The 24209-nt window shown below is 32.1% G+C and overlaps 2 protein-coding genes and 1 non-coding gene across 3 annotated transcripts in view; 1 reads left to right on the top strand and 2 right to left on the bottom strand.

Annotated features, from left to right (window-relative positions):
• Positions 1–599: 599 nt before the first annotated feature.
• On the bottom strand, positions 600–683 carry TRNAL-CAG (transfer RNA leucine (anticodon CAG)). The gene has a single exon. It is a non-coding gene; the product is annotated as a tRNA-Leu (tRNA).
• A 1637-nt stretch (positions 684–2320) lies between these two features.
• On the bottom strand, positions 2321–13924 carry LOC147078906 (putative chitinase 2). The gene is made up of 7 exons (XM_085951352.1): positions 13798–13924; positions 9454–9740; positions 9105–9212; positions 6702–6962; positions 6112–6289; positions 4136–4284; positions 2321–2526 (listed from the first exon to the last, which is right to left on the bottom strand). The coding sequence occupies exons 1-7, from the start codon at positions 13889–13891 to the stop codon at positions 2392–2394; spliced, it is 1212 nt and encodes a 403-aa protein (XP_085807478.1). The 5' UTR covers positions 13892–13924; the 3' UTR covers positions 2321–2391.
• LOC147078905 (carcinine transporter) overlaps positions 12206–24209 on the top strand; it is a 52531-nt gene continuing 40527 nt past the window's right edge. Inside the window, exon 1 of the mRNA XM_085951336.1 lies at positions 12206–12255. The gene's annotated coding sequence lies outside the window, so the exon portion shown is untranslated. The remainder of the gene's footprint in view (positions 12256–24209) is intronic.

Genomic DNA, 24209 nt, shown 5'->3' with positions numbered 1-24209 from the left:
TTTCTACTAACTTTACAGACCTACTATTGCCATCTAGTGACAGAGCTTACAACCAATTATTCAAAAATATCATTTCAGCAACATAAGCTTTTAGTTTTTCACGACTTTGGCGCTATAAGCTTTTCAGTTCGTTTCAAATTTTCCAGTACAATTTTATTAATTTTAGTGAGTGTGATATTATTCAAAAGTTGATTTAATTTATATACAATAAATTAAAGACAGCCGTTACACTGTATTTTACAAGGTTGAGAATTTAGCACATGACGAAATATTTATTTCTTATCTACGAGACATTAGCTTTATCTTATCAATGAATTTAGTACATTCACAAAACATTGTCAAATAAATGCTATTTAATTCAATAATTTTGATGAAATCTTATTATTTTGGTAGGTACCTCTACCTATTTTAGGAGATTTTATTATTTTTTCTTGACTAATTAATTTTATTTATACTGTAGAATTAATTATATTGCTATCATTATTGCATCACAATGTTAATTTTAACATTATTTATTTCGTCACCAAATCTAATGTGTAGATAAGTATTATTTTAATTTATTTTCAAGGATTGTTGACAATAAAATCGAAAAAAAGTTTTGTCAGAAGTGGGATTCGAACCCACGCCCACAGAAGTGGACTGCGACCTGAACGCAGCGCCTTAGACCGCTCGGCCATCCTGACGTTAGGAAACAGGGACAAAAATACATATTAAAGTTAAGGATACTTAATTAACTATTTTAGTACCAGGATATTTTTTAATATTAAATTTACATAAATTATTATAATTGATTTATTTCAAATAGCTACCTAAAAGCTATATAGATTCTTAAAAATACACTCAAGTTTGTCAGTGAAGGTTTTGTAACTGCTTTATTGGGATTGGTAGTTAGCCATTCACACAAATACAAAAATCGCATATAACCTTAAGTTGACTTATTTAAATGATCGGCAGCGCATTTCTTTGACGCAAATAACGCAACATATTCGTCAGAAAATTTAAAAGGGGGGCTCCGAAGAGTTAAAACTAGTCACCAAGTGAAAGTGAAAAAAAATGCGTATTTCCTCACAAGCAAGAGTGTTAATTATTACCCAAAGCATTATAAAATTCCTGCATTCATAATTTAGTAAATTAATAATATAAAACCAGTGACGTCACGTGGGAGTAGGCAAGAATGCGTTGTGCTGTTCAGAGACAGAAAATAATTAAGTCAAAAATTACAAATATTACACAAATTTTTGATCATTGATCATCCCCCACACCCTGAAGCGGTCCCCCAAGCCATGATCTTTGGTAGACCCCCTATCTATCACTAAGATTTAAGGCAGTATGGCACTCTACAGTAACGTTTTTCAAATGGTGTTCGAGGTAAAATTAAAAGTAAGTATTTAGTATGGTTTTTAGCGAATTTTAGTATTTTTTAATAAATCTACTTGAATTATTGAATTGATTGTTTTAAAACCATATTCAAAATTAACATTTGAAGTAAATTTGCGCTATTAGGGTCAATTTATGATGTGTGTTTATTTCACTTATCTGGTTGACCCACCACGCCGGTCACCCAGGCTAGAGTCCTGTAAGCCCCCCTCCTTCTCCCTTTTGGTGGCCATGATGTAGGAATATATTTTAAAAGGTTTCGATTAAAAAATGTACCTTTATTATTGTAATTCACGTACTTCTGTTCTCATGAAAACTATTTTTCAAAAATACTAAATTGTTAGGTAGTTAGTATGTATTCGGCTGTATGTAATAATGTATTGCATAATTTATAAGATTGGAGACTCTTTGAATTAAATTCATTAATTAATTTTGTATAGTTTATACAAAATTAAAATAATGAATATTGTTTGAATGCATGGATTTATTTGCAAAATTAAGATTGGATTGCTTGTATGGGACGTCAAAGTTAGTCAGTGCGTTGGGCCTCTACGCCACTGCCAATGATGCCAGATCAGAAGCTACTATCTGAATACAGACCAAATTAAAATTAATAAGAGTGGGTCCACAAAAAAGATTAATAAAATAGAAATCGCCATGAAGCAGGGTACACCTTATTACTTTAGGACCCTTAGGCCATAAAATTGAAGGAACTCGAAGTGTGTTACACATACACTATCTAAGTCAGCACAAAAGTCCCGACAAAACTCCAGACAGGGTTGCTAAGTACAGACAATCCAGACAAAATCCGGATGTATTGAAAACCTATATATGAAACATCTTTCTAACTGCCCCTAACTGATTTATATTTCAGAAAAAAAACAACATTTATTTATTTAGTTAAATTTATTAATTTAAACTTTTACATTTTTTTTTAATTTTTGTGGTGACATTGACAAGCTGAATTCTATTTGTCAAACTTTAGATTACATATTATAAAGGTATTATATTCTTTTATAATAGTCCAACTCCTTTCATTATGGCCTTCTGCATAGGGTTTGTGTCGACGGAACAGAATCCACGAAAGTCATCGGTGTCAATTGAATAAAACATGACACCAGCCAATTTTTCTGACATTGCGTATTCAGTCTAAAAACAAAATAACACATTAAATAGGTATGTAGATGGTAAAGTTTTACATCATTAACAAGTTGTTTAGAAATCCATTATATTATTAGTTACCTAAGCACTTATCATTGTACAAGGATGGTAGAAAATAAATGGAATGTTTATAAAAAACAATATAATTGATAGATGCTAGAATCTTAAAACAAATAATTACAAGTTAAAAAGAACTTTTTATATACCATGTTTTTAAATTTTCTGTTGAATCATTTGACAATTCTATGTATTAATAAATGCTTTTTTTGTAGTTGGTAGAAATACTGAATAAATATAGAATAAGTAGGTACCCACTGAAATGTCATTTTGATATTTCATACATATTGATTTCCATAGTAACACACACATATATATTAATAATAGTGTTTTATTTTTTATGAATTTTTTCCGAAATAACTTTCCATACAAAACAGAATTAACTGAAATTGAATTCAATTCTGCTTAAAGATGGCTAAAAGAATGCATTGTCGTCGTGTTCTGATATATTCTAAAAGTTTCAAATGTCTAGCTAGTCGGGAAGTTAGTTAAAAATCTTCAATCGCCCAATACAAATCTTGGACAAACAAGAAATAATTTGTACTGGACAAACAAGAATATGAGCTAATAAAAACGTGGTAAAATACCCTGATAACTCTGACAACAAGGGATTATCCATTCCATCAGAGTGCCCGTTGGACAGAGTTAAATGATAAGTAATAATCATGCCATACACAAATTTAATGCGTATACAGAGAAATTCGTTCAGATAAACAATATTGGTAATTAGCTTATCTCAAGTATTTTTTAAGAGGGTAGATAAGTGAAATACAACAATTTGCAATTTCATAACAAACGTCTTCTGAATAAAATATATTAATATTTTTATTTATGCAACTTTTAGAGGTTATTTTATAACCCAACCCCATTAAAATACTAAAAGTTTGCGTGAAAATATCATAGAAATAACAGCGGCAATAATCTAGGTTTTTATACCTACTATATTGCTGTGGCAATTACCACCCTTCACCACTGCAATGTAGTAGGTATCAAACCCAGATTATTACTGCTTTTATTTCTTCGATATTTTCACGCAAGCTTTTGGTGTTTTCTTTGCGTTTGGTTGTAAAATAACTTCTGAAAGTTACTCTCCAACCTTTATGCAATTTCCACACTCTAGCCGAAATCACTCGAGGGGAGCTGAATACAAGAGTGTAGTAGGCCTGCTCAGATGCCTCATGTACAAAATAATAACAGGGAAAGTGTCGCCGATTGGCTCGGCAAAACTTTAAGCGAGAGTGTGGATATGGTATTACAAGTGTCTCTCTACAGAATGTCACAAGCAGTGTTGCCATGTCTACTGAAATTTCAGTAGGTCTACTGAAATTTGGTCAGGAAAAGAAGAAATTATGATATTTGTGATGAATAAAAGTCACTTTTATATGATATTTTAAAAGACACTTGTGAGATTATGTCAATATGCACGCTTTCACCAAACACAATCGTTGAATTTCATACATTTTTGTCAATCTACTGATATTTTGAAAATTTTAGTTGACAACACTGGTCACAAGTCACAATGACTGCAAAACAAACTTACCTTGGCGGCAACGGTTGCGGCGTCTTCATAAGTAATCCATTGATCATCTTTAGTTGCATAGCTGCTGGCATAGTCTGGATCATTGGAAACTACGTGCCAGTCCTTTTCTTCATTAATTAAATCACAAACTTCGTAGAAAGAGATAAAACCTGAAAAAGAAAAATAAATTTGTAAAGGTTAACAATTAAGGGGCATCTTTATACCAGCAGAGGCACCTAGCGGAAAAATAGGAAGCTTGCAATTTGAGACATCTTATTGATAATTTTGCAATTTCAAATGTATAATAATGTATATAAATATGTATCTGAAAACATTAAAAAGTTTTAAAAAAATGTGAATTTGTTACATATTTATGTCACGAGTAAGGTCATTATTACATTATATTTATGGTCATATTTATTATTAAAATTTAGTTTATTAAGATTTCAATTTGATTTTTATAAAAATATATGTGTATAACTTGAAATCCTTTTTATTTAAATTTCGTTATCAGACAAATAGTCAATAAATAATGTTATTAGATTGTCGAGATATGATCTTATGACTGATAACTTTGTTTTTATGTATGTTGTTTCTTCTTCCTTGCTATCTTCACTCTTCATTTTCCAAGATCATAACCTCATCTGTTATTTCACTTTCAGTCGTGACCCAGGGTCACCTTGATCTACTAACCATTGTAAATTTATTGATTGGAGTAATAAATGTATTCATTCACTTTGAGTAAACAAATTAAACCGCTGTGCAGCTGTGTGAATTAGCGGCCAGCGTTGCAAACGCCAGTGCTACGTTCAGTCTACGAGCAGGATGGCATTATGCCTTGAATTCGAGTGCGAGAGGTATTACTTGATTCTCATATGCAGAACATTGTTTACAAGTGACGACACTTGGATTTAAACATGTCTAACAGTAACAGGATGTACCTATTTAACAATTTCCACATCTGACCGGATATTTTATCCATTATATTCGTAATCTGTTATATTGAGGTTCCACTGTAGTTATATTTCGTTTGTTTTGTGATATTACATTTTTCCAACCCCCACCCTTATCTCTTTTATCACAAATTATCACATTATATCAGACCCCTTCTCCGCGATCAGGGCACAACAGCATACAATGGATGATCACTAACACACGTAAGTCTTCAATGATTTTGTGACACAATGAGTGTCCGGAAATTTATACGTATGCAGTTCGCCATATCACACTTCACCGTGAAATGTTGTATTAGAAATATTTGGTCGTATATTAAAGACCGTCTCTTTAGGTCATATAGTACTAGGATAAAATTCACGTCTAAATAAATCACAGTTCTTGACGGTTAACAGGAACCCAGTGGCAAACAAGTTTTGAAAATAGCCGATATACTGGATTATTTCTTAGATTAGGTTAGGGTTTCATTCTTGAATTTATGAATTTTGCACAAAATCGGCTATGTAAATAGAGATGAGCATAAAGTATGGCCTACGATGGCCGCGCAGTTTAAGCGTCTGCCTATAGCTTTGTGGGTCCTAGGTTCGAATCCTGGATCTGCCAAGTTCACATATTGTTTTTTAATTTGCGTATGAGTCAGAGTATGGAACTAATAGGCTGAGCAAGAGGCTGACATCCATTTCTCGTAAAATCTAAATCTGTTAATACAAACCTGCACTTTGTGGAGGCCCATATGATCTTATTAGATCGGACATGGTCAAAGAAAAGAAGAAGAGTGTAGTATATGGTAATCTCTTTCCGATTAGAAAGCTCATGGCCATCTGTGCTACGGTGAAATGTAATACGTACAATTTACATGTAACCTTTGAATAGTATCTACCTACACATTTATTATTATTATAAATAACCTCCCCATATTTGTATATTGAATATATATTAATTGAGGGTACACATGCTCATTTGGTATACATAAGTAACCACCACTGCTCACGCCTCACAGTCCAAGTTCAGTAGGTTATAAGTAGGTAACAGTGACATCTTACCACTGATATTAGTGAATGGCCCTCCTTCTCCCGGACCAACAACTGGTAAACCGAGTCCATTTTCTGCAGGATTATCGCTGGGGCTCTTCAATGTGTAGGTACGTCCTGATGCAACCATTCCAAGAACCAGCTTGGAGGGAGGACACCCAAGAGAAAGCCACTTCTGCACACTTTCAGCCTGATAAAAATGAGAAAGAGTAATGCATTGCCATCTAACATATTGGTATATAACTAATAACATAAAAAAATATACTTATTATATTATTGTAGCATGCAATTATTTAAAACATTGGCTATTAATTGTAGTTACCTTATTATTGATTTCTTAATAATTTCTCGATATGTCAAAATAAACGAAAATTAATCCACATTCTCTAAATGAGAGAAAGTGATAAAACAGGAATTTCTATAACAGAAATTCTGATATTGAAGCATAGATGTCACTAGTAAAAAAAAATATTTATAATAATTCAAATTTTTAAATTTTATATCTTACTTACACAAATATAATTATTAGATCAAAAGCTGTGATAAGACTACAATATCTAAATAAATAGTATAAAAATGTCTTTCTTATTCAATAAACCTACCACAGATCCACCATTGCTATCTCCTTCTTTCCTCCTCAGAGGGGCTAAAAAGCTGGTTGTGTCTGGTCGATTGTAGTCATAAGCCATCAGTAAAATGTAATCAACCGCCTCTGCAATGCCTTTTACATCGTATCCTTTCTCGATAACATCCATTGAGGCTCCAACAGCTGTGCAGACGAGTTTGTTCCTTGTCGCTAGACGAGCTTTGGCTTCTTTCAATAAGAGGACAAAGTTGGCCTTGTCTACTTCAATGCCCCCTCTCTAAGACAAATAATGGAAATATTAAAATAATTAAATATGGATATTTTAATAAATACAATATTATAATATTATAATGCAACTATCAGTGAGTACCTATATAAAGAAATAGATGTTTGCAATATTTGATGTTATGCAGGTAACCCTTCATAGTGACTACATAGTGACGAAATGGAACAATTGGACTTCATTGTTAAAACACGTTATTGTAAATTCTACATAATTAACTCTTCACCTCAATACTAGAACTAGATAACTTGATTTTTGCGTCGGCTTATAGCGTCGTGGGTCCCAGGTTCGAATCTTAGGTCTGGCAAGTACACATATTGTTTTAAATTTGTGTAAGAGTCAGAGAATGGACCTAATAGGTTGGGCAAGTGGCTGACATCCATTTCCCGTAAAAACAAAATCTGTTAATACAATCCTCCACTCTGTGGAGGCCTATATGATCCTATTAGGATCGGACATGGCCGTAAGAAAAGAAGATTGAATATGATTCTACATTTTTTACTTCTCTACGAAATCATGAAACTATGTAAGTCAGAAGTTAATGGGAACTGTATTAATTTTGTGTTTGAAAATATTAGATAACTTTAAAACCATAAATGCATTAAATAAATAAAAAAAAAATTCTACAAAATTCTGTTCCCAATTAGACAAAGCACAATTTTTGATTTTTATTTTAAATAATAATTATACCCTAGATTTATGTTAATCCAGTTTAGTTCAAATTTCATATTTGAAATCAGAGTTATCTAGTTGTAGTATTGAGGTGACAAACTGTTTTCAGCAATCTGTAAATGTGGTCTTACTCTCAAAATGATCCATTACTGTTATTCTACGAAACAAATTGATATTTCTCATGTGTATTAAATGTTTTTAGTATTTGAAGGAGGATAAGTCAGGTCAAGACATTTAAATTTTATACATATTTAGCTATATAAATATTTAGAACATTATTTATTTTATAGTCCATCATGCACATGGAATATATTCTAATACTAGGAATATTATATTGTTTCATACAAAGCCGTTACATATTTGAAACTGGTTTCATTTTGTAAATAGGCACCTATGTGGTGGTGTGATAAAACTGCTACTAATTCATATTTTAATTATGTCAAATGTAAGTACTCATTTAACCATCAGGACCTCAATTGTTTTTCTGTATAAATACCAGGATGCCATGATATTAAAAATAATTATTGATAGGTGTTGTCTTTAAGTACGCCTGTACACGTGTATGGATTTACTGGCAGCAATAGCGTGTATTTTAAACTATCGCGATAATAACTGCTTACACGTATAAGTGACATATTTGACAGGTAGGGAGTGAAAATAAGTTAACCTCAAAATGAGTGTCTGGGCGGTGTAATCTGTTTTTTTACCTGCAGATTCGCCACTAGTAATCTACTGCGCAGGCACAGATATGGAACAAATCCAACTATCACATGAAAATTCAGAAGCTTCCGAACGTTTTTGTTTCATGCATGCAATCTTGGAACTCGCATGATACTTAATACATGTTTACAAGTGCATTTTTTTGTTATGGCCGTGATAATACATATTATTATCGTGGCTATAACAAGAAAATGTACGTGTAAACATGTATTATCCAGGATTGTATGCATGAATCAAAGAAGTTCGGAAGCTTCTGAATTTTCATGCAACAGTTGAGAATTTTTCGATCTGTGCCTGCGCAGTAGAACGATAGTGGCAAATCTGCCGGACAGCGTAGACACTCATTTTGAGGTTAACCGATTATCACTACCTGTCAAATAGTACCATAAAATGACAACATCGTGTCTCGCTCCCTCTTAAAGAATGAGATTGGAGAGACAGTCAGGACTTTTACGTGTAAACAGTTATCGTCACGATAGTTTAAAATATGCACTATTGCTCCCAGTAAATCCATGCACGTATACAGGTGCTATTAAGCTATGTAAAAATAATGTTGTCATCAGCAAACTATATCTATAGCAATATTTGCCTGCATTAGTTTATTGTCACCTATGTTTCATTGCAATGAATCGTTATTTTTTTAAATTTGAAGATAACTGAATTACATATATTACAACACTGCCACCTAGTAAAAATGAACTGAAATAAATGAAATTAAAATCTAATAACACACTAATAATTTACCTGTGTAGGATACTCCCAATCAATGTCGATACCGTCAAAGCCATAGTAGACCAAAAATCTGAGCAGATGTTCGATGAATTTCTTTCTAGATTCAGCAGACTCTGCCATCTGTAAAAAAACATATGAAGCTTTACAATTAATTATCAAAAAATATCAAAACATAATGAATATTCTATAGCTTACCAGCGATGTCCGAGCAGTAACATAATATTGTCTTATAACGCCGTAGGTCTATAGTTCGAATCGATGATCTGCCAAATTCAGAAATCGTTTTTCAATGTGTGTTTTGTCCCATAGCTTGGACCTTATAAATAGCTACTTATCTTCTAACTATCCTCTAATAACTTACAATCGAGTATTTTTCTGATCCTTCATTCCAGCCGCCGATCGAAAGCAAAGTCTTGAGGCAAGGGTTTTTGTCTCTCAAGTGGTTGAACTTGTAGAATTGTTGATGTCCACCGTTTTCAGGCAAGTCATTGTAAGGATCCAATGAGAATATGTTTCCGTCCAAACTCAGACCGGCAAAGCCATAAACAAGATGTGTGCACAATGTTGGATCGATATCTTCAACTGCAAATATTCCAAACTTTGGACGGTAGATGGCCCAGCTTGCAAAATAGCAGAACACTACTTTATCTGCAAAGGAAAAGAGAATCTTTAATTTATTTATTTAACATTGCATACAGCGGAATCTCTGTATTTTTTTAGAAACATTTACGTATGTGTTTTGGTTTGATTATAATAAAATAATGGTTCTGTTCTGGGCTATATTTAAAAATTCCAATTTTATCAGCTTCAACAAATTTAATAAATTATATGATGATACATAATAAGTATGGTGTATGAATAAAATTAAACAAGAAGAATGTATATACCGCCATTTAATATAGGCAGACTCTACACATTCTACAGGGGCTTAGCTTAGTTTAGCAAGACAAATTGAAGTATTTTAAATAATGACAAATTAATTCTTGATTAAAATTATGTTAGGAGCTGTTTTAACACCGCATACCTATGTATACATAAAGATGTATTGAAATATAATATTTATTATGTAACGCAGTCTTTTTCAAAGTGGGTGATAACGCCCCCTTGTGGGCGCTGGAGACTTTAAGGGGGCACTAAAAGGCTCAAAGAAAATTAGGGGGCGTTAAGGAAATCTAAAGGAGCGACGGCAAACAAATTCTATCTATAAAAATCCGATGGAATCTAGACATGATACCACTTGAGATGCGATTTACTACTCGAATGCTTGGAGTCCCGTATAGACGGTTAAATTAGAGTCGCTTACGCATGTAATAATGTGGATGGAGCTTTATATTTCATGTATGTAGTCCATGGTTAAGTTAATTAAATAAAATTGTCTGTGATTTCCGATATTTTTTTTCATACAAAAATTTTCAGTCGATCGCATTAGATAAGTTTTAAATTCAAAACCTTCTTTTAATGTCGATAAAAATACTTATTATGATTAGGTATTAGTTTTATTTCCCCTCATTGAAACATTCATTGATGTCAGAAACAGGATATGGGTCACACCCTATCTATCCTATCTATATAATAATGCATGTTTAAAAATTATATTTGCAATAACTGTTTTTAAGATACGCAACAGATGGTAATATAAAAATATGGGGGGACTAGATTTTTTTAAAATCTCAAAGTGGGCGGTGGTCGAAATAAGTTTGAGAACCTGTGATGTAACGCTTAGTATTACAAGTTATAGGTACCTACCTAAGAATTTGTGTAAGAAGGTGTGCAACATGTTATTATATTATTCAAAGTGACATACTACATTATATAATTGGAATGTTTTAGCTTGACCTATAGACACAATAACATTAATGCACTTAAAGAGGTGTAATGCTACTAGGGGCATCTAGCGACAGAATATGAAAGGTGGAATTTAACCCTTAATTCCATTATGTTCCTTTCAGCAACAAACTGTAGTAGTTTTTTACATTTTTTTTGTTTAAATGAAATTTTATTTAAAAGCTTGCAGTTCTCTGCAGTGGACAAAGCTTGCAAACGAAATAGTTATAGTTTTGATTCACAGGTGCCATTGTTACAATTAGAAAAGTAATACACAAGGAAATAATGGGAACTGAAATACCTAACGGGTGTGGAGAAGCAAGCAACCGATCTCGAGTGCAGAAGAATACGGGATAAACTTAAAAACGTGTCAAGAATACGTCATACGTTGAATACTGACAAATGCTCTCGGTTTATGCATCGACGCACATTTAATATTGGTGTATTACACACACCATTGCACGTCCATAATGCGTGGTTAATTTTCGTAGGAAAACCCTGCGTCAAAATGTAGTATATTGAATATAGCCTATCGGAATTATAATTAATCTGTTCTATGGTAATATATAAAATATCATAGTTTTAAGACAAAGGTTTTTATTAATTCTTCAATAATGAAATTATTTATATTGAAAGCTATTTATAGGACCCTATGAAGTCTACAAAAAACTTTATTTTGAACCCATAGGCATGAACATAAACCATTTCGAATAATGAAAAATAAATATATTTTTACTCGAAGTTTTCGAATAACTTAAAAAGATATCCAATCCCGAGCCAAAATCATGATCCTGATCATGATCAACGAAAGAGTTGAGATTTTAATGCATTTTACATCCATTAAAACATTATTTATCACCTTTAATGAGATCTACTTTTTTCTTTTTAATAATAAAATAAGTAAATTAATCAAACTTCATTCAAACTCTATTTATTTCTAATGTAGTTTATGTTATTAAAAGTATGTTTTCTGTTATATTTTCGTTTTCATTTTATTTTCTATAAAAAATGATTAAAAAAATCAATCCCGAAATTTTCGGGATTATGTTTACCAATCCCGGGATTCATAGGTATCGAAAATAGTTCGGGATCCCTAGTCATAACAAAAGCCAGACTGTCCAAATAAAAGCATTATTTACGGAAATGTGCACATGTTCTGAGTTTCAAAACCGCTGAAAATTTAAAAACAATTGTACAAATATTTATTAGCGGGAAATATGTCATAATAATAAGATGTTAGTCTGTACTGCAGTGTGCTGTAGTCTATCTGTCTACATACTATGCTAATCTAGTCACAGTGCCTACCACACAACAACTCGAAAGTACTTTATCATTCACGGTAAGCTAGAAACATGATGACAACTTTTTTTTAATTTCATGCTCTATTTTATATCTATTGAAACATTCATTATCAAATCTTCATATTCAATGAGTATAATTGATTTTTGATGTTTATATTATTATCTGAAGAATAGAATCAATAGATTTATTAATCTCAAGAGGCTTTTGGTACCTATAATGAGAACAGTATAAAATGATCCAAATGAATTCATTATCATTTTATTCGACCTTGTAAATGATGATTGTACTAATTACTCCAATACAATAATGAATAGTTAGTATAATATGCTACGTCTAATGCTTTGGTAGGTAGGTAATAAAATTATAAATAATATTAAGGCTTATAAAGTAAGTATTGCTTGAGACTTTTGGTGGTTGTTTGCTAGTGACGTAACAAGGGATATGCGAGTGGGGCAACCGCCTTGGGTGCAGCACAGGTATGGGCGCAAAAGTGGAGTTTTGTTGAATGTCCAAGAATAAAAAGTGTATGAAAAATTTCATTCGAAAATGAACAAATTATGCGGAAAAAACCTTCTTATGATTTTGATGTACACAATATTATATCGTAAAAAAACTGTGGTTATGTAATAATAAATGTTAGGTTGTTGATAATTTTTTTATCGATTGGTTAGTCTTTCGTCTGGTTAATTATAAGTAATGTTAAAATTTACTGTTTTTTCCTTAAGTTACTGATAAGTTAGGAGTTCTACTTCTATGATTTGTTTACCTACTAAAGAAAATACAGGGTTATCGAATCTTTTCAGGTTATACTTTTATTACGTAGTTATTTAATCCATGCTATTTAATTATGTCAATGGTAATCTGACATTATAGTACTTATTAGTACTATAATGTCAGATAGTAGTAAATGGGCAGTAAGTGTGCATAGGTATATACGAGTTTTGTATTGGGTAAGGGCGCATTTTTCGTTACTACCCCGGGCATTACAATACATTGCTATGCCCCTGGCCCTTTTTACGCGTCTATAAAAGATTGATGAATGCGTTTTTATATTTAATATTTATTTTATGGTATTTTTAACCTCATCTAAAGTACGTCACATTTTTATTACCCCTCCCCCCAACGCGCCCATGTGCAACTACCAATTAAACTCGTCCTATCTAATTGCGACGAAATTAATTAGTAGTAAGCTTATTCTAAATTGCGTTAATTATGGCAGTCGGATTTTGTATTTTAAAATCAATTACTAACCGGTATTATCATCTCTTCAAATTTTAGTTATAACCTACTTGCACTTGCTAATAATTTAATAAACTGTTTTTTTATTCAACAAATAATTCAAAAGATTTAAGAAAAGGTGTTTTCAAATTATTTATGTTACATTCTTAAATCTTGTGAATTATTCGATGAATAAAAAAAAATCGTTGAAAATTGGTGATTTTACCATAATTCCAACAGAACATTTTATTGTGAGTTTGCCCTTGTGTCCTTCGTCAGAAAATATCACATTATATCAGACACCTGACGAAATACCTTCAACCACATCTTCCAGTCATCAATATTAATTGATTGTATTTACCATTTTTGCATGCAACATCTTCCGCAGCAGTATGGATGAATCCTTGTAAAAAGACAGTGGCACATAAAACCGAAAGGAGGATTTTATTCACCATGACAGTATAGTTATGATATACTGGACTTAACACAAAACTGAATGAAAAAAATACTATTGAGTCTTTTATAAACTTTTAACAAAGTGTTTTAATCGATGAAATCTCTCTTATCAATCCATTTAACGATTATCTTATCGTACATTTTATTGAGACTTGTTTGAACAGATACAAATCAATGTGATTTTAATCGAATTAAATATTTACCTGAAACTCTCTTGATATCAGCGGGAAATACGTATTTAAATGAATCAGATTTATATTAAAAATATTAATAATGTGCTTAGGTATTTACGTTTTAATCAAAGATAATTATTAATTCTAGAGTAGCTGTAGGACCATCCATGCAGGGACGCACACAAGGGGGGGTTTGCGGTCCGGACCCCCCTCGGGAAGGAAACATATAATGTAGGTATTTAGGTGAATTGAATATTCTTCTTTGTCATGACCATATGGATCGTTGACTGTCAAACAGCCTTCTCAATGGGTTGGCCCCTCTTCTTTGGATATCTACAATAATTACCTAAGGCTACAACACTTAAGAGTAGGGATTGCAATACCGAATGAATATATCAATACCGGTATTTATTATTGAATACCGGTATTAATACCGGTATTCGTCAAAACTAATAAAAAAATAAGTACCTATCAATAAATATAAGTGATAAACATCCTACGAATAATGATTGCTTTATAATAATTATTGACCTAAGAATAAGGTAGTGTTTTTTTTAAATACGCCATTTCTTTTGGCATTCCCCAGTGGTTAACCAAAAAAAAAAAAACCTTTTTTTTAAACGGTACATGTTCAAACACGCGCGTTTGATCTTACTCCCTACTTCGGTTTTAGTTTATCAATTTATGGCTACGGCCGTATGTTGTAGCTTAGCCAGTGGGGAATACCAAAAGAAATGGCGTATTTAAAATAAAAACACTACCTTATTCTTAGGTCAATAATTATTATAAAGCAATCATTATTCGTACGATGTTTATCACACTTGAATGGTCAAAGACATAGCATTTAATTAATATCTTTAGAATTATCTTCAAATGTGTTAATCTTGCCCATTTTCTGAATAATAAAATGCCTAATTCTTGTCAAATTTGGGATCACAGAGATTATCAATATAATTTTTTATCGTAAATATTTCACTATAATAACGTCGACATAAATTATATTAATGGTTTTATAAATGCGTTTAAAAATTAATAAATGTAAAAAAACTTAAAAAAAAGAAGTACCTATCAATAAATATAACTATTAAAACTATTTGAAATACTATTTTTTTGCGATCTACCCACATTTAGTATGTTGACCTTTATAAATATGTATATAATATTTTGGAACTGTTAATTTTTACAAAATACTAGTCCGGGTACATAAAAATCCCTCTGAAATACAACGTTTATTGGATGTACCTACTATCAACGTTGGATCAATAGTTATAGAATAATTGGAGACATTTGCCACGAATGTCTTCTTTTTCGAAATATGTTAATAATTCATTGCGACATTTCTATAAGTATATTTGAGGGATTTTGCTTTAATATTATGTAACTTTTGTTGGTTATATATATATTTTGTTTGTACTATAATGTACCAAAACGCAAAGTAAATAATGAAAAAATAACAATAATTCATTTTCGAAAACATAAACGTGTATGATTTTTTTAATGCCGAAAATACAGGTATTGAAACCGGTATTTCAGTATCAATAAATATTTTTTAATACCGGTTTTAAAATACCGGTATTGCAATCCCTACTTAATGGGGATCCTTATGCCAACAGAGAACCTAGCGGAAAAATACGAAGCTTGAAATTTGAGTTTTTTTAAATAATTTACAATTTCAACTGTATTAATTAATAAATATTGTATCTGAAAACATATAGTCAGAATTCGGAGCTTGATTGCTTCCCAGGTGTAGACGCTTCCTCAAACAAATTTTTAAAAAATCCAGAAGTGCAGAGGATATTAGAACTCCTTTCTGCATAATTTACCACAAGTATTTTCCATCACTTGATTATCAAACGGACCAGTGGGTCATCAATCCATTCGCAAGATTCGGCTGTCCACACCTGACAGTAATAGAGGAGGAAATTTTAAATTAAAAAAACGACCCTATGCACAAACTCTCATTTTCTGAGCTAGAGTTGTCAGCATTTGTTTCATCGCTTTGGAGTCAATATCTTCGATTGGCTACAACATCAATTAAATCTCTGTTGCCGTTTGTATCGTCGTATTTTTGCGAATTTGGTTCTTCAGCGCTCGTGGAAATGAAATTAAAAAAAACGAGAACGTTTACAGATGCAAAGTTACGTGTTTGTTTATCTAATTTTAAGCCGCGTTTCGACAGAATTCTTTCTAAAAATCAATTACATACTTCTCACTAATAAAATTATTACCACCTATGTACATATTTATGTTGATAAAATATTTAAAAAAATTGTTACCTTAACTATGATTTCCTTTATTCATATTAATAAGGTACATTTCCTTTTTTAAGACAATTTTATTTGGTGCGCCGCGGAACAAACCTATTCACCAATCACCAGTGTGTCGTGAAGTAAAAAATTTTGGCATATAGGTACCTACTCATCTAAGGCATCAAATATTCTCTTTACGAATTTGACCCGGCATGTCTAAAAAACAAAACCGCAGACGATACAAACGAACACTAAAGTGCAAAATAGATTATGGTGCATGTCGCGGAATATCACGCTGTCACGGCGATAAATTTAGTCTACGGTTTCGTCATTCTGCAGAATATTTTAACGACCACCACCTCTGTAAACTCAATGATGGATAGTGCCAACTCTAATGTCTTAGTATTTTGAATAACTATTCATTATTCATGCTGATTTCAATTAATTTCAGTATAACAGTTTCTACTTGTGCGTACGTTAAAATTACTTGCGATATTATATTCATAGATAATTTATTTTGAACAGAACCTAACCTGCAGACCGTAGAGAATAAACATTCTTATAGAAAATGCATAGTGCCAACCGCTTAAAACAAAAAAAAAAACACGCGATTTTGACGTAATGTCGAAAATGTGTATGCATGTAAAAATGATAAAAAAAAACGTTCAAAACGTCATGCAGGTATAGATGCAATGCGGTTGAGACATGAGATGACCTCATTGTTATTGTAGTGATTTCGTCAGATTTTGTCAACTGACAATGTTCGTTTAAAGGTTCAAAATGTGCTACGGGATAGGAGCATCAATCTGATAACATTTAAAACACCAATAAAAACGACATTACACACTTTTTTCCCGTAGCGGAAACTTGGTATGGCGTCACGTGATAGTCCGCGACATGCACCTCAATTTGGTTCGCGCTTAATGATCTTAATAATTATGACGTTATTTTCGATAGCCATTTGTAGCAATAACTTGTAAGTGAGCATCTGTAGTTATAACTGCAAGCCAGTTGTCCATCGCTAAATATTAAAGTACGGTATATCTGGATATGAAGAACATACCCGGAAATATATACGTAGTAAGCGTTCGTAGATTTTGTTGGTCGGCTCCCTCCCGCCGCCTTTGAAAAACAATAATAAATTATCATAGTAATTTTTTAGATGTGGACCTTCTCCCATATCACTTTTCTGTGCGCGCAGCTGTATGCAGGTGTATGTTTAGCTGGTTAACATGTTACTTAACGTTACTATCTGTGATGAAATTTTGTTGTCTACCTATTTTGGCATTAAATGAATAAATAATAAAACTGAAAAATAAATCGTAAATCTTGCAAATATCATTTATAGATTTGGTTTATTTCAGGGTTATGGAACCTACAGCGATAATTCCATACGCGGCATTAGTGTGGCCTTTTGATTGAATCCAAATTTTCTCATTTATTATGATAATGTAATGAATCAAATATTCAAATTACTTCTTACAAAAAACAGTCGTGAAAAGGTTATTTAACTTAAAAAATAACAACAATTTTTTGTTACTTACCTATAACTAGGGAATCCAATCCCGAGCCAAAATTCTGATCCCGGGATTTCGGGATTACAATTTGACAATCCTGGGATTAGCATTTTTTTCCATTGTTAATATATTTTTTTTTTATATTTACAAATAAAATTGATAAAATCGGTCAAAAATAAATCTAGTATAATTTATTGTTAATATTGTATACATTCAATATTGGAAAGTTTAATGTAGTAAATAATATTGTAATATAATTAATAATAATGTGAATTTAATTTGATATTGCTGTTTCTGATAGTAAAGAATTAATGAATGGGTTAACGAGATTTAAAATAGTAACGCAAATCATGGTGTACCTACTTATGGCCTTTTCGCTTCATAAATCTAATTAGTCATACAAATAATATGAAACTGCTGTAAAATGTATGAGATCATGGTGGAATTACGAGTACTTTGTTAATAGTGCTAAGCATTGTTTGTTTCAATCTTTCTCATTTTTATTTATTTATGTGAAAACATAAAAAGAATCGGCAACTTACACATGGGTATAAATCAAACTTCATTCAAACTCAGTTTATTTCTAATGTAGTTATTTGTTAATAAAAGTATTTTTTCTGTTATATTTTCGTTTTTATTTTATTTTCCATAAAAATTGATAAAAAAATCAATCCCGAAAGTTTCGGGATTATGTTTATCAATCCCGAGATTCATAGGTATCGAAAATAGCTCGGGATCCCGGGATTGGAATCCTTACCTATAACGTACTTAGTATATTGAAGATTGTAGACAAAGAACATTAACGCGTTACAAATTAAACAATAACAATAATTAGTAGGCTATTAAGGTCCGACATAAATAGTGCATACTAAACTTTGTCAGTTAAACGTATTAATTTTGTTTTCATTGAACTATGTATAATTATATAGTATTTGTTAGTTTTTAAAATTCAATTAAACCCTGCCTAAACCAAACAATACATATACATAACTTGAAAACATCTCAGTAATACCTACCAGAAAAAAACACTTCATCGCAATATCGCGAGAATGTGCTTTAATTTTATCTGAGGTGTTTTTTTTAGTTAAGTTATGTATGTATGTTCAATATATATAATGTTACATTCTCAAATCAGTTAAATCTTGTGAATTATTCGTTGAATAAAAGAAATGGTTTATCAAACCTTAATAGTTTAGTTATGCTATGGGCAATCCGACAAAATAGTGCACACTTTTTCAGTTTACGTTGAATTAATATTATTACAGGTGATGTTGTTCTTTTTTGTTTTATTCATTTCATCATACAACTAATGCAGTCAGCGCACGAAATAGAAGATTTTACACACCGGAGCGCTCGATAATTTTCTGAAAATATTTACATAACATGATAATTTTATGCATGTATTATATAGACAATAGAAAGATATCTGCTAAGTCAAGTGGAGTAATTGTCTTTAAACTTGTGGCATGCCAGATTAAGGCATACTGCTGTTGGCGCCGCTGACGAACATTGAGGTTTATGTCACGTCATAAATATTATTTTTTTACTATGATTCCGACAAGTTTCATATAATATTTCTTTTAAATATATAAATAATTTTATTTTATTAACTTTTAATAATTCACGAACCGGAGCAATAATCTTGAAGATTTCACGAACAGGAGCTGCGCTCCGGTGCGTTCCGGTTCATTTCGAGCGCTGCTAATGTTGAATCATATTTTATGGTTTAATGTCATAATTTTAGATGATGGAATATTTTGTCTACTATGGCTTAGATTAGGCAGGGTTTAATTGAAATCTAAAAACACACTCTATTTACACATTGTTGTCTTAGTTCAGTGAAAACAAATATGTTTGACTGACAAAGTTTAGTGTGCACTATTTATGATGGATCTTTACAGCCTACCTCCACCCTTCGCCACTGTGATACCAACACCTAAATGAGTCGCCTACACTACAGAAGAATCTGACAACATTATAGTTTAAATTTGATCAGTAAAAGCTACCAAATATTTAATGCAAGAAAAATCACTAATTTATCTCTCTTGAAAAGTTGTCAAAATGCGCGTCTATTCTACAGAAGACCGCTTTTCGTCCTCTACGGCAGCTATATAGGGTAGATTTGTATCGAAATATTAGCACTTATTATAACAATTACAATAAATTAGTTGTGTTACAATAAGTGATATGTTTTAACAGCACCTTGGCTGTGTTAACTTTAGAGCGAGGTAGACAGTTTTGACTATTTAGACGGCTAATTTATTGTAACAATTATTATAATACCTCAATACATAAATATGATAAAGTGATAATATTTATAACTTTAGCGGTCGATAAGTATAGCATAGACCCAATGGACTTACAGTCAGTAATTTAACTCTCCCATAGGGATTGCAATACCGGTATCCCAGTATTTTTCTATACCAAAATACCAGTTTTAAAAATCAGACTATACGGTAGTGAAAGTGTAAACAAAATGTATTAATTATTAATATAAAAGATTTAATGGGACTGTATTTTTTTGTCGGGTTACGCGATGTCTGGTTTACTTTCGTTGCCCTTGAACATCCTTGGCATGGCCCCACAAGGGGTGGGCTGACAGGGTTCTAGCTTGGGGGCCTGGGCTCAGGAGGGGCCCGGCGAGGCGAGTCAAACTGGTTAGTGAGATAAACACACATTACAAATTTGCTTTATTAGTAAAAAAAAAATATTTTTCGCGCTATTTTTCTTCAATAATATTCTTATTTAAAGTGATGTGGTTGTAGGATACAATTTTTAATTGTGTATCAATACTCGATATCTCCATAATTCAAATGGGTGTATTAAAATCCTTATAAGTACAATAAAACACTAAACATACACATTAATTTTACCGCGTAAACCATTTGGAAAACGCTACTGTAGAGCTTTAAACTGCCTTTATCCTTAGCGATAGGTAGGGGGGGCATCAAAAATCCAAGCCTGGGGGCCCGCTTCACGATGTGGGGCCCATGATCCTTGGTGACCAGCAATGATACGTAGAAATTTTCTAAATATATTTGCATTATAGGTAGGCACCTACATCTCTAATTTTAAATTTATCCAAATGTTTTCGCCAGTCGTTCGCGGGTTTTAGAAGTTATCAGTTGTATTTTAATATATATATAAAACCGCGATTAAAAACTGTTGTATTATCATTAGTAACCTCAGCCCTAGTAGTAAATATTTCACGACGGTATAATAATTATACACTATAATGTATATAATGAACTTGCCTGTGTCTAATTATTTGATTTTTCTAGTAGATACTTCTGTTTTTATCATATATTTAACGAATACCGGTATTTATACCGGTATTCAATAAAAAATACCGGTACTTGTGTTTTTATTCGTTATTGCAATCCCTTGTGGACGATCTCTTACCTTGTATTTGTATTACATAGTAAAGCTGTATTATATATTGCAAAATTAATGCAACATTTACCTACTATGACTTTAATAGTTTTGTTTTAGAGCGAGTAGACAGGTATTCACATATTATATTTATGCATTATAATAATCGACTATTATATATAATAATCACGTTAATGGCATATTCATGACATCTTACTGCAATTCTTCCGATGTTTATGTTAAAAGATCAAAATAATGGCAATGAGGTAATTTAGGTAACTACTTACTTGATTATATTAACATAGGTGCACCGGTGACCAAGTAGAGTACCTATGTGTGTATATAGAATGATATATAATGCGATTATAGATTTTAATTAGCAATTCCAATTTACATGCATAATATAATATCATTCTTTATTCCATACAGTTTAGTGTGTTAATTGGAATTATACAACGGTTAATGGAAAGACCAGATAAGATAATATAATAACCAGGGCTCGAAATGCATCGGAACGCACCGGAGCGCCGTTTTGGTTCCTAAAATCAATAAAATTATCCGTCCTGTCCGTCATATCGAAAAAAATAATTTGACCGTCTGAGCCAGATTAGATAAGCCAAATACTTAAAAATATCTAACACACTTATTTTTTTATAAAATATACACAAAATTTCATAACTACAGTGCGAAAATGATATGTTGTCATGGCCGCCGTCGTGGCGCTGCGATTTGTGTATTGTAGTTCTCGAAACGGCCACCCTTCACGTTAAACTTGCCGCAGACTATGTTAATATCTTTATGAAATTGTCGAGCGCTCGGGTTCGTAAACTTTTCCATTTCGAGCGCGATAATAACCAAAAACCAAAAACAGGACCACCCCTGAAATACACTTCACATACACTTGGTTCAATTAATACTTATTTTTTGTAATAAGAAGGTCAAAACCTAAATTGTACCAAATTTTAAATTCCTACATGGAATATGAATTAAGAAACTACCCTTACTTTGCCAAGTGTCCCTAACTTCACCTAAATCAATTAAACACAAGAAACTCATGTTTTTACTATGGCACTTCTTTAAGCCACTAGGCGGTTTTAAAGATAAAATTTGTCCTATCACCACAAAATTTTCAAACCGCCATTATTTTCGCCGTGTTTGTGTTAGTACCATAGACTATAGATACATCTAGACGCCACCCGTTGCATTACTAAATGAAGCCGCGTGCCGTGCGTTTGATTTGTGGGCGAGTGAACGCATTCGTCTACAAATGTTCGAGACTATAGACCATTTCGTTAGTGCTCGCCCAAAGTGCTCGCACTAGACGCTCAGAATTAAAATATAATTTTCTTTTTTTTTACGTTATATAGTATTTTTAAGCGGTCAAAATGCAACCATTAGATAAAGATATCCATAATTTAAGGTATTTTAAAGAAACACTAGGTCCCTGATAATAAAATATATAATAATTTATACAAATAAATTATCACGAACATGTATCAACTTACCTATGAAACGTAATACTTGCTTATCAGTACGGCTACCATATTTTAATACAACACACAAAACCATCTTTTCTACTTAATTAACTAAAAATATTTACCACTGACTTTATGTTTAACACAAAAAATAACAATTTTAGCAACGCGAGCTCGCAGGTTATCGACGCTAAGTGAAGCGATTCGCCACGATTTTCCGGCGACTCTTTGGGAAACTAACTCACACATATGAAGACCTTTTATCTTACTCTAGCGCGTGTCGCAGAGATTATAAAGGTGCCGAATACTTTCTCACTCGTACTCATGCATCGTTTTTGTTCAGGCCTTGGTTAGTACCGTTTTTTAGAGTCCGGTTTAAAGAGAGTTTTTCGGAATACCTCTGAACTTTTGCTGATTTCTACGAATCATGTAGAGGTAGGTTCTTCATATTTTTAATATGATATAGTGATATTGTCTGCTTGCCAAATGTAACGTGCGATTTCAGATATTTATAATAAAACATCAATTATTTGAGTATGCAATGTCAGGTTATGTTTTGTAAACTACTTGTTCCTACACTTCCCCTGGCTTTAGGGCTGTCACAAAAAATGCTTTTCTTGAAATAGATGTGTTTTTTTTTTAATTTTTATTGTATTTAGACTAAAAACTATTCATCACTTTGAATCAACAGTTAACAATTTTTCTCACATTTCCTTTATTAAAAATTTACTATCTAAATCAATACATAAAAATGATACTATAATGCTTTGCCCTAGCGTAAATTGGTAGGTTGTATGAAACAGTCATTGAAATGATTCCTATTTTCGCCAACGTAGATATTTCTTTAAAATATGTCAAAAAGTTGTCTCTAGCATAAGACCTAAATTTGCTTAACGTAATTTTTTAATAGATTTCGTGAGTATCCATAGACAATAATTTTGTACTACTAAAATGCATTAGGCGAAGTTGGGGAAGCCTCAACTTCGCCTATATATATATTTAGTGATTTATTGTATTATTTAGTATGAAAATGGTGTTACTTCAATATAAATAAAAATAAACGCTATCATTGTGCATTGCAATTGCATTATATTAAGTCTACAAGACTTCATATTGGTGGATATTTTGGTGGCAAAACGACTTTCTGTTAAAAAACCGGGCGAAGTTAATGGGTTTGACGGTATCGTGTGTAAAAGTCGCAAAATTCAAACGGCCGACATTCTTATTTTTTAAATATTTTTTTTTTGTATTCACACTAAAAAACCCACGACGACGGAGCGGCTTGGGCGTCGGTTTATAATGTCGTGGGTCTGGCAAATACACGTATTGTTTATCATTTTGTGTTTGGAGTCAGGGTATGGACCTAGGTTGAGCTAACATTCATTGCATTCATTAACATAACTCATCATTGTGGCTAACATTCATCCCTCGTAAAAACAAAAATCTGTTAATACAAACCTACACTCCACCCAATAGAGGCCCATATGGTCCTATCAGGATCGGACTTGGTTTAATAAAACACAAACTAAAC

Source organism: Rhyacophila brunnea, unplaced genomic scaffold, assembly GCF_057557595.1.
Source record: "Rhyacophila brunnea isolate RB1 unplaced genomic scaffold, BYU_Rbru_1.0 scaffold_10, whole genome shotgun sequence".
Classification (NCBI taxonomy): domain Eukaryota; kingdom Metazoa; phylum Arthropoda; class Insecta; order Trichoptera; family Rhyacophilidae; genus Rhyacophila; species Rhyacophila brunnea.
This window is presented reverse-complemented; position numbering and strand designations above follow the sequence as displayed.